The following is a 12,281-nucleotide window of genomic DNA, read 5'->3' as shown; positions in this document are numbered from 1 at the left end:
CACTAATTGTAGCTATACCCAGTGTGGGTATAGCTAGTTATTTCATACCCGGATATTGACATAACGGTTAAATGTGGGGATTCAATACGACTAAATGTAGCATTTTATAATAATGAAGATGACAACTCGTTTCTATTTTAGAAATATATTGTATTTTAGTTAACGGATATCGTGTCGGAGACCTTTCCGCCAGATTATCTTCCCGTATAACGATAAACAAATTGACGGAATTATAAAATCCTACATATTGCCAAGTTATAATTCTAATAATAAAATATTATACCACTTACCATGAATTTATAAAATAATAATAAAAGTGATAATAAAGATGATCTTCCAAAAATTAGTAAATAGTTATATCACACCACAGGTTATATTATGGCTAATTATTAGTGGAACTGTACCTCCTCCAACTTGGCCTAGTAAGCATATGACCACGGGAACTCGTGTTTTACGCTGTCAGACAGCGTCTCTAGAGCTAACAAGAAATTATATTTAGTAAATATATTTATAATTCTAACCCAGGAAGAATTGTATTAGTTCTACAACTAGTTCTAGAACACATGATTTTAGCCTGAACTCGTTCTAGTTTGGCGTTGAGACCAATGATTTTTGTTTAAAATTGTCACCTTCAGAACTGGGTCTGAGGTGACACTCGTTCTTTGGAACGCTTCTGGAAGTAGTTCTTTAATCAATGATTTTTGTTTGAATTTGTCAACCTCGGAACTAGTTCCATAGATGTTTCACAGAACGTATAAACAAATATTGATTGACACACAAACACATACATTTCTTACCGGACGATTTTGCTGAGATACCCCGCCTCTCAGTACCTAATTTTTTTGCTGAGCTCAGCAAATTTCCAATAGAATGACGCAAAATTAAAAAGTTATTATTTGAAAAAACCGACTACATCGTATGATTTTCATATAAGTAATATATCAAGCACAGGGCAACACCAATATTGTTTAAAACTTGTCTTGAATTCACAATGATGACAGGGTGAAAATAAAAAATAGAGGTGTATAAAAAATACATGGTGAATAACAAAATAAATTCAACACAATTTCCGTAATATAATATTTTGTTAATTATTGTTGCCATATAATTGTAAATTAAGAACATTGTTATTTGAACATTTTCAAAATAACAATCGAGATTTTGCTGAAAAAGTTGATGACGACAATTTTGTTGAAAAAGTTGGAAAATAGACAATATAGAAATTAGAGAATTTGATTTCCATATTTCATTTATTAAAATAAATAGTTTTTTTTTTAAAGAATTTATTACATTTATGAATTTATTACGATGTTTTAAAATAAATATATTAATGCTTTATGTTTTTATAATCAACAAGTTTAAATAACAAATGTGTTTTATTTAATATATGTAAATACACACAAACATCAAACAGAGAAAAAACAAAGCGGAAAAAATCGATATTGAAATAAGTTCTAAAAGTCAATAATTCAAAAACTGCAAGTACATAGTCGAGAAGTCATATGTACATATATACATATGTACATTGCAAATGTCGAAAAGTCGACTTTTTGTTTTGACTTCTAAATTCTATATCAAAATGTTGTATGATTATGTATGAGAGAACTTAAAAAGGGAATCCTACATACATACATACATACGTATTTTTACAATTACAGTTAAAAGGTCAATAGAACGTAGTAAGGAAAAGTAAAGAAAACGAACACAAAATAAAAACACTGATAATTGACATTTAGACATATGAGAACAAATGTCAAGTACAATATTAAACAATAGAAAAATAAATAAATAAAAAAACTAACGGTAATATAAAGTTTCAAAACCAGCTGGCAGCCATATTTTATAGAGTAACTGACACACACACACTCAGACGCATACATACTTAAAAAAAGCAAACTGCGTGTTGTTGTAAAAAATCAAGAAAATCAGTAATGAAACATAACTCAAAGATAACGGTCACAAAAACGGAAGAAACAAACGAACGAACAGGGAACGCACGAACTAAGAACATAGGTTCTAAACACAATAACAACAAGCTGCTAAAACAAAGAAAAAACATAACAGATGTAAACTTTTATCAACTGTTGTTGTTTTTGGTGTTGTTGCTTAACTTGGATTTTGTTATATTTCAGTTGAGAAAGGATATGACACACACCACAGAATACAGAAAAAATACGGGAGACATTTACAGTTGTGTTAATGAAAAAATAAGTTAAAGTGAAGAAAGTAAATTTTTATACCAAAGTAACAAAAAAAGGAAAATCAACAAATTTATTAAAAAAAAAAATCATAAATTTCAGTTTTAAACATTACACAATAATAATTTCTGAGTGCTTACCAGAAAACAACGAAATATGTTCTGTTAGTTTTATTAATTTTTCTTTAAAGTTAAGCATATTTTTTGTACAACAAAATGAAATTTTAATAGAAAAAATGTGTATAATTTAAAGGTGACTACAATAATAATTCTATTTATTTATTGTTGTTACTGAGGAAAAGTGAAGGGAAATTTTACAACGAAAAATTATTTTTTATTAAAAAAATCAGTTTAATAGTTTCAAAAACTGTTTTTTAAGTTAAATTAAATTTTTGCTAAACAAAAAAATACACCATATTTTCAACATGAATATAATGAATTCCTTTGGAGGTGGTGATGGAGGTGGTAAGTGTTAATAACAAATGTAAATAAAATGGAAAATAATTAAATTAAATGTCCAACTATTTCATACTATATTAATATATACAATATATTTAATAAAAAAAACAAAAGAAAATATATAAGAAAAAATACTTTTACTCTTTATTATAAATACATACATAACTATGTACAGTATGTATGTGTTTTGTTTTTGCATTTGTTGTGTATGTATAACAGTACTTACGATTTTACTACGTAACGGTTTTTAATGTCAAGCATATGGTCAACTGTCATCAAAGAAGAAATAAAGCAAGAAACAAAACAAAAATAAAAGTTCAGAAAAACATCTACTAGTATGTAGTTGGTGGAGATAGAATTTGTGCTCAGAGAAAGAGTAGAAAAACAAAAGCACAAATACAAACAAATCAAAACAAAAAATACAAATCAGCTGTTATTATTATTTTACTGTTAAATTATTTAGAGATGCCAACAGTTTTCCAAATAATTTTTATTGTTGTATAAAGTATAAAGCCACTAAGGATAAATTATTTGGCCTCGAAATATTCTCGGATTGAGTTCCTGAGTTTAATGGTCCCCTTTACTTACTTAACTTTATATCGTTATTGCAAACGTGGGTCGCCCTTTTTTCGTTTCATACCACCTATTGATTCCTCCCATATGATTTATGGGCTGGGACATGATTCTCCATTCGTCATACGTGTCCAAGACAGCTCAACTTCCGAAATTTAATGAGTTTTACTACACTATGTCCGCATAGAGTTCATATAGCTCATGATTTATCCTAATTCGGAAGGTACCATCGACATTTATTAGGCCATATTTTTCTTTCGAACACTACCAGCGCGGACTTCTTTATTGTCCACGTTTCAGCGCCGTCCATAAGGACAGGCAAGATAAGCGTTTTATAAAGTATTAACTTCGTCTAGACCGCCACTCCAGTTTGTCAAAGGCACCACTTGCTGCCCGCGTGTTGCTGCTAATGATGTCAATGTCATCAGCGTATGCGAGTAGCATGACACTTTTATCGTAATTGATGTCAGTGGTTCTAATTTTTAGAAGATTGAAGAAATCGCACGATAGGATATCGCCTTGTCTAAAACCTCGATTTCCTCACATTATCGTCTTTCCAGTTCCTGTTTCTTACGTCTGAACAAACTGCGCTCATACTTTCTCCTCTTTCTATACCTAGGCACCCAAGCACCTCTGATTGCACTGTTGGGAATCGAGAATTCTTCCTGGATTGTTTATTGTAATTGCAGTTTTGCGATGTTCAGTTTCCTTTTCGTATCTGAACGGTCAATCTTGGGCTTACTGAGGCGTGTCCGTACCTTTGCTGCAACCAGGTAGTGGTCCAAATCAATGTTCAAAGTTCGTAAAGTTCATACGTCCAATATGCTAGATGAATGTCTTCCATCTATCACAACGTGATCAATTTGGTTTTTCGTAATTCTATAATTCGGGATAAGTTTGGTGCTGTTGCCAAGACAACAGATACCCCATAGAGGAGTGACTGTGGGATTAAGAGTTGGAAATGAGTTGGTGTTAAGTGTATATGATACGGAATGAATGTAGGGGTATGCGGACCTTACCCTTCCGAAGTATGAACATTTTATTTTATTGACGCCAGATCATTAATTTCGACCACTGTGTGATTTCAACATATTTAGTTGGAGTCCGTTATTGGTGCACTAATTTGCATCAAGTTATTCTTTATCTGTCAAATTAAACTCATAACACCCTTCCACTGATGTAGGGGATATGTACAAAAATGGAACTGGCAACACTGTCAATATCCATCCCTTGCCGCTGGTTACGTTTTTTATTCTCATTCCGTTACTCTCTTCTTTGAAACAACGGTTTTTTACGACTAGTTTGTAGTTTTTATTTTTGTTTTTCGATTCAAGTGAGTTTATCAACATGTTCTTTTATGTTTTTTTATTCGCTGTGAAAGTCAAGGTTTCATTTATTTGATTTTGACAGTGATTTTTTTATATTCAATTTTTGTTTACAACGCTTATTTTATTATGGTTTAATGTTTTTTCTGTTTTAAGTTGTAAATGTCAGTTTATTTTTCGTTGCTAAAAATTTTCGAATTTCTTTTAATTTTCTTGTAATAGTTCGATGTTAAACGATGGATGACATACATATGCATACATACAAACCTATGTTGTAAATTTGTTGGGTTTGTGTCAAAGAAGGAGAAACGCAAGAAAGTAGTTTAGGATAATAAATGAGCTTTTAATGGGACCATTTTGTTTCGGAAACTTTTTATGTCTTTATGCGCTTTTGTTTTTACTTTTATTTTCATTTATTTTGATTAGAAGTTTAATAAAAAATATTAACCTTAAGATTACTGTGACCTTTTGCAACGTAATAAATTGATTTTGTTACTAAATTGATGGCTTAACAAATATTTAAAATGATGATAACATCCGTTTCTAAAGGTAGAGAATTAATTAAAGAAGTTCCTACTAAATTTATACTTAATTTTTTAAATTGCCATTAAGGATTTTTAACTGGCGGTTTTATATACTTCATCTTCGTCAGAATGTATGTATATATGTATGTATGTTTTCTGAATTCTTATGGATACCAAAGTCGATTTAGCTATATGTTGAATTAACTGCATGTTAAAATCAATTCCGTGAAGATCGCAGACAACTTCCAAATCATAAATAATATTATCAGACTAAGCATATTCGGAGATATCAGAATTTTTGTAAAAAAAAATTTATTTAAATTGAAAAAAATAAGAAAAGTTTTTAAAAATTTCTTATAAAGACTATGTGGGTTCTTATGTAAATAGATTTAGCTATTTTTATGTTTATATTATGATTAGTTTAAATGATTAGTTTATAATTATTTTAATTAATATGACAAATTGGAAGTTTGCAAAAAAGATTGAAAAATTGTAATTATTAAATTTCTATAAATCAATACAGTTAAGCCACGGAATTATTTCCATCAACGTCTATTTATAAAGGGTATGTTTATTTAAATATTAAAACTGTGGATTAAGCCAGTTTTGTAGTAAATGAGTAATATGTATTTGTATCTTAATTTGAAACTATGATAACATTTAATTAATGGTTATTTAAATATGCTAGAATTTCATTCATACATAATAATATAAAATATACTTAATTCGGTTAAACGTTGTCCATTCATATATATTCTTTTAAAATTTTTTGATTGTATGGTGTTATTTACGTAAGGACTTCTTGCTAAAATCACTTTAACTTGTATAAATATTTTAGAAAATATACGAATGATTTCTATTTTAATACAATCGGTTCATTTTCAAAAAATGCTTTAACATCTTTAGCTAATAAAAAAAGGAACAAGTCTGTGGAAATCGAATAAGGATACTTTCATTTGAAGGTTAATTTTAAATTTATCAATACAAGACCTTCATTTGAATTATGGCATTTAATTTAATTATGTCTGTATGTTTGTGTTTGATATACTTATTTCTGTATTTCTTTCTTTATAATTATTAATTTGTCGGCGAGAGAGTTTCTATATACAACTCAATGTCAAATCAAACATGCAAAATATATGTATATTAGGGTGGCCCTAAAGAGGAAGTTGATCATGTTTTCGCCGAAAATAAAAATTTTCCAATAATTTTTGAACTGACATTAGTATTTGGTGGGCTGAATCAAAGGTCCTTTTTTAAGATTAATTCACCATACAATCGGGGTACCCTAATGTACAAACATTTAAACTTCCTGATGACACTGACAATGATTGACATGGGTTAATACCCAGACTATTTACTTTATTATGAATTGTATACGCATATACATATACTAAAAATGTATACAAATATATGAACATTAGGGTGGTCCCAAAATGGAAGAAGTAGCTTATGTTCCTACTTAGTTCATTCTAAGATACCATTTATTATAAAGTTGGTGCTGTTGTCAATATTTGGTAAGCGCACAACAGGCTCGTTGGAGGTCTTGGTGTATTTCTTCGGATTTGATGTAGCAAACATTCTCCTTTCAAACTATGTATGTATTAGATTTGGTTCGATTTTTAATAAATTTATATCAATATTTGTCGTAGAGAGCTAATATGTCCGTAACAAAAATTTAGAATGTGTATTTTGATTGCACTGGTGGTCATTGTTAAATCGACACATACATATTTGTATACTTTGAGTGTAAGTGTACATATGTATGTTTACATGTAGATAGAAATATGTAGATATATACATACATATAATTACATATGGTTGTTTGTAGTAGTAGGATCAATTAGTACGGAATGAAATATCATTAAATAAGGATTAAATTCGATTTCCGTTATATTTTTAAATGTCATTGATAAAAGAATAGAATAATAGACAAAAAACCGCAATACCAAAAAACAAATGCTGTTTTTATATTATTATTTTTTCTTTTCCTTAATAACAGATGTTGAACTTAAAGAGAGACTTATTGCCTGCGTTAAGAAGGAGGTGAAACAGCTGATGGAAGAAGCTGTTACCAAAAAATATATACATGAAGAAAGTAGTTCGATTACATCGTTATGCGGAGCTGTGGAAACATGTCTCAGTCATGGTTTGCGTAGGCGTGCTTTGGGTCTATTCAAAACGTCATCAACAACGGCTCTTATACAGAAAATAGCCAAAACTTGTCCAGAGGCAGACTATGTAAGTCGACGTTTGCTGGAAATCGAAATTGCCATTGAGAGTACGACAGTGGCTGGCAAACGATCTTCCTCGAGTAGCGATAGTATTATTAAGCCTAAACTACTGAGCAAAGGTAGCAGCAGTTCGGTAACAACGATCAATACAGTGTCCATAAACTCTTCGTCGGGTACACCGGTGGTCAAGTGAGTATTACAAGCTTAACGACAGATTTTTCACCCAACGATAGAAAAATGCTATAACAAAGCTCGTTTTACTCACAAGGTATTTGTGGATACGTGTGGCTTTATACGAGAAGCGTTTAGCCAAAATCATAGAACATTTGGTGAGCAATGCTAACAGTTACTATGATCGTGATGCGCTGGTCGCAGATCCCGATTATGGTTCGATATTGAGTTCACTGTTGGTGGGTCCCTGTGCTTTAGAATTTACCAGAGCCAAAACTGCAGATCATTATTGGTCCGATCCTCCGGCTGATGAATTGGTGAGTGAAGTGAAATACATAATTATGGGATTAATTTCCACGTAGATTTTCTTGCAGGTACAAAGACATCGCATAAGTTCAGGCAACCGAACTCCACCCACATGCCATCGTCCCATAATAAATTTCAAGCGTAGCTTACATACCAGTTCTGAAGATACCAGTAGTGGTTCGTTTAAAGCCAGTTCACCAGCGAGTGTAGCTAAAGATTATGTGGAATCACTGCACCAAAACTCACGTACAACATTACTCTATGGCAAAAATAATGTGCTCGTCTTACCGGTAACTTTTAATTCATATTTTTATTACAAACAAATAAAATTTAATCATCTTTGCAGAAAGATGTAAGTGAGCCTATGCCTGGCTACTTAAGTCTTCATCAAACTGTGCAATCGTTAACCATTAAATGGACACCTAATCAGTTAATGAACGGTTATACAGATACCGATGGTAGTGATTTGAGTTCTTATTGGACATATGCGCTCAACATTAATGTAGATGAAATTGTGTATGTTCATTGCCATCAAAATCGTGGCGAAGATACGGGAGGTACCATTATACTGGTTGGTCAAGATGGAGTGCAAAGACCACCTATACATTTTCCAGAGGGTGGTCATTTGCAATCATTTTTAAGTTGTCTAGAAACCGGTCTTTTGCCACACGGTCAATTGGACCCACCATTATGGTCGCAGCGAGGCATTGGCAAAATGTTTCCCTGGCCAAAAAGTGTCAGGCGTCGTATATTACCCTCGGTTATGGAGTCTGCCGATGAAACACCGATTGATTATGTCTTCCGCGTTGTTAGCAAAAGTCAACATGAAGAGTTTTGTAAGTATTTTATAAATTCAATCATTGAAAATAATAATATTATTCTTTTCCTAATAGTGGCTACTCATCCTATATTGGAGTTGGGCCGCACTAGTCCTAGACGAAAACATTTAGGTAGTTGTTCAACCACCGGTAGTAGTGATTGTTCAAGTAAAAGTCTATCGATGGATCAAAGTACTACAGAGCCGCCACTGGTAAGTTTTAAGACAATGAGGAATTTAGATGGACTATTTATAAGGAGTCCCAACTTTGGGGGTTGGGCCAATTTCTAAACAAATTTATTTCTATGAAAAAAGGATTTATGTCCGCTTTTATGTTAATGTCAATATATTTGAATAATTTGTTATTTTATAAAGTGTCCTCTTTAACGATATACAATAAGTTATACATATAAATAAATAACAATTTTAAATTTGCAGATACAGGCAAGCCAAACGGCGAGTATTGAGCTGGTATGTTCTACAATGAGACGTCAAATTATATCCAGGGCATTTTATGGTTGGTTAGCCTATTGCAGACATTTATCAACTGTACGAACGCATTTATCGGGCTTGGTTAATGGTCGAATAACACCTGACTGTAAGTTAATTAAAAATAAAATTAAATTTAGATAGACATTTAAGGATTCTTTCAGTGGCAGCAAATGAATCTGGTTTAACCAGAGAGAAATGGGATGCTTTGCACGAAAATGGAGTCATTAACAGTCAGGAGGAGTTATTCCGTCTAGTATATTTTGGCGGCGTAGTTCATGATATACGCAAAGAAGTTTGGCCATATTTATTGGGCCATTACAGGTACTACTTAAGAGATAAATATTATTAATCGAATTATTTGTGATTAACTTCGTTGACTTTCTTTTTAGCTTTGGCTCCACCATCGAGGAAAGACAAAAACAAGACACCATTAGCAAACATTACTATGAAACTACCATGAGTGAATGGTTGGCTGTGGAGGCTATTGTACGTCAAAGAGAGAAGGAGAAGAATGCAAAGGCTTTGGCAAAAATTTCAGCTGAAAATAAACGTAATGGTATTCATGCTTCTGGTAAGCACGTGTGCCGCCAAACAGAATTGGATGTTGGTGATATGGACAATGATGTCTTCGATGATCAAGATTTCTCTGATATCTCCGATCCAGGAATGGATTTTGATGATGAAATCATGATAGGCATACAGGAAGAAAAAGATTCAGGCAATTGTGAAGATGAAGAAGACCCCCTTGAAGAGCATAATGAAGAAGAATACTTGAAAAAGGAAAGCTTAGGAAAGACAATAATCGAAGAATCTTTAGAGCAAGAACTAGCTGAAGAAATTACGGAGAGTCATCAAGCTAATTTGGAACGAATTTCAGAAGGAGCGACAAAAGAGATTGAGGAAAGCAATGAAATAGAAAATGTGGAGCAAGAAGAGTTGTCTGATATAAAAGAAACAAAATCTTTGAATAACGAACATCTAGACAGTGATAATCCAGGTGATGAGAATGAAGAAGAAAACGAAATTTCAAAACCTAATAAACTAGAGACAGCGACCGAAGTGTCTTCAACTATTAAATGCGAACAAGATAATGTGGTTTTAGAATTAGATGAAAATGAACCACTTTCAATACAAGAACACTGTTTTGCAGAATCTGAGCCGGAACAGGAGGCTGGACTGACACCAGAGCAAGGAGGTTTGTTGCTGTTAAGTATCAAAAGTTCTCCTTCAACATCATCATACGAAACTGTGGGCAATGAATTTACCGAAATGTTAGAAATGGCCCATGACAATGGAATACCTGCAGAAGAAAACACACATGAAGTTGCAGAGCAGCTAGATGTAGCAGAAAATCAAGATAATGGAGTTTCGGAAGAGGAAGAAGAAGCAATGGAAGCATTTGAACTTCACGAAGAAGAACAATATGATGACCGCAACGAAAATGCTGATAGCTCTAATAATGTCCGTAAATATCATAGTGTCGAGGATGTTAGAGAAATGTCGACGATTACCCATGCTGTGATAATCACAGAAGCAGCCTCAAATGATGCCCTAGAATGCACTGATGAACCCACCGAAGATACATCACGTAAAACTAGTTTAATTTCACCCATGAATGAAGATATAACTGTGGTTGCATCATTAGATGCTCTTCAAGAACCCAAATCTGCTTGTGTTTCACCAGCCAGTTCAAATGGCGGTGTCTATAGTGTAAGTAGAATGAGTTTATAATAAAATATTTTGTACTAATCTATTTTTTTACTTTTGTTAAAGTGTGAGTTTTTAGAAAATTTCGCTTTAAATTTGCATCGCATTGAAAAAGATGTTCAGCGCTGTGATCGCAACTATTGGTATTTTGCAAATGAAAATTTGGACAAATTAAGAAATGTTATAACTACGTAAGTTTCAAGTTGAACTTTTGTTAATTTTTTATGGTAATTGTTATTTTATATTTAAAGCTACGTGTGGGAACATTTGGAGGTGGGTTACATGCAGGGCATGTGCGATTTAGTGGCTCCATTATTAGTAATTTTTGACGATGAAGCCCTGACCTACGGCTGTTTTTGTAAACTAATGGAACGCATGATTGAAAATTTTCCCAATGGTGGTGCCATGGATATGCATTTCGCCAACATGAGGTAACTGAACAAAAATGTAAAATTTAATGAGAAATGTAATCTATAATTTTGCAATTTTAAGGTCTCTTATACAAATCTTGGATTCGGAAATGTATGATCTAATGGATTCTAATGGTGATTATACACATTTTTATTTCTGCTATCGCTGGTTCTTATTGGATTTCAAACGCGAATTGGTTTATGATGATGTATTTTCTACTTGGGAAGTAATATGGGCAGCCAAACATGTGGCATCTGGACATTTTGTATTATTTTTGGCATTGGCATTATTGGAAACTTATCGCGATATAATATTGTCCAACAGTATGGATTTTACAGATGTCATTAAGTTTTTCAATGGTAATTTGAAATATATATATATTTTTTTAATTTTTATTTAACATAATTATTTTCTATATATACAGAAATGGCTGAACGTCATAATGCCCAATCAATATTGCAATTGTCGCGTAGTTTAGTATTGCAATTGCAGACAATAATTGAAAATAAATAAATATTTTATTCAACTAGAAGAAGAAGAAAAGCAAATGGGAGGTGAACAAAATTAAAAAAAACTCATTATAATTAATTTTAAAAGTAAAAGTAGTTTATGCAAAAAACAAATAAACAAAAGTAGAACTATAATGCAACAAAAATGTAGATTCAAATCAAGCGCAAACAGCACGAAAACAATAGCGAACAAAACTCAACTAACTCACGTAGTAGAAGCAGACCTGGGCGATTTCCATTAATTTTGCATTAACATTAAATTAAAAAAAAATTAATTTAATGTAAAAAATATTACATTAACATTAAATTTGTAAAATTTAATGCATTAAATTTCCATTAACATTAAATATTTTTGAATTTAATGCATTAATTTTACATTAACATTAAATATTTTTGAAATTAATGCATTAATTTTGCATTAACATTAAATATATCTGAATTTAGTGCATTAATTTTACATTAACATTAAATAAGCAATAAAATTAATGCATTAATATTCCATTAACATTAATATATAAAAAAATTGATAAACATAAATAAAAATACAGCACAAAAG

General features: G+C 31.7%; 2 protein-coding genes across 4 annotated transcripts in view; one reads left to right on the top strand and one right to left on the bottom strand.

The window, feature by feature from the left end:
* LOC119601992 (armadillo repeat-containing protein 2) overlaps window positions 1-894 on the bottom strand; it is a 54,760-nt gene extending 53,866 nt beyond the window's left edge. The window contains exons 1-2 of one of the 2 annotated variants that reach the window (XM_037953292.1): window positions 798-894; window positions 291-478 (exon numbers count right to left, since the gene is read on the bottom strand). The gene's annotated coding sequence lies outside the window, so the exon portion shown is untranslated. Of the gene's footprint in view, window positions 1-290; window positions 479-788 lie in introns of both variants that reach the window. The other variant, XM_037953293.1, reaches the window with a different exon arrangement.
* A 1,062-nt stretch (window positions 895-1,956) lies between these two features.
* Window positions 1,957-12,052, top strand: LOC119602002 (small G protein signaling modulator 2). 2 transcript variants are annotated; one of them, XM_037953307.1, is made up of 14 exons: window positions 1,957-2,066; window positions 2,133-2,662; window positions 7,081-7,501; window positions 7,581-7,800; window positions 7,858-8,079; window positions 8,136-8,625; window positions 8,683-8,819; window positions 9,045-9,204; window positions 9,260-9,419; window positions 9,488-10,808; window positions 10,872-10,996; window positions 11,057-11,236; window positions 11,298-11,575; window positions 11,641-12,052. In XM_037953307.1, exons 2-14 carry the CDS (start codon window positions 2,623-2,625, stop codon window positions 11,727-11,729), a joined length of 3,843 nt encoding a protein of 1,280 aa, XP_037809235.1. In that variant the 5' UTR covers window positions 1,957-2,066; window positions 2,133-2,622; the 3' UTR covers window positions 11,730-12,052. The 2 variants fall into 2 exon arrangements, with proteins under 2 accessions (XP_037809235.1, XP_037809236.1); XM_037953308.1 differs by lacking the exons at window positions 1,957-2,066; window positions 2,133-2,662 and adding an exon at window positions 5,622-5,643.
* Window positions 12,053-12,281: the final 229 nt, after the last annotated feature.

This window comes from Lucilia sericata, unplaced genomic scaffold, assembly GCF_015586225.1.
Source record: "Lucilia sericata isolate MDLA Ls3-8-SP2 unplaced genomic scaffold, ASM1558622v1 Contig000204F_arrow, whole genome shotgun sequence".
Lineage (NCBI taxonomy): Eukaryota > Metazoa > Arthropoda > Insecta > Diptera > Calliphoridae > Lucilia > Lucilia sericata.
This window is presented reverse-complemented; position numbering and strand designations above follow the sequence as displayed.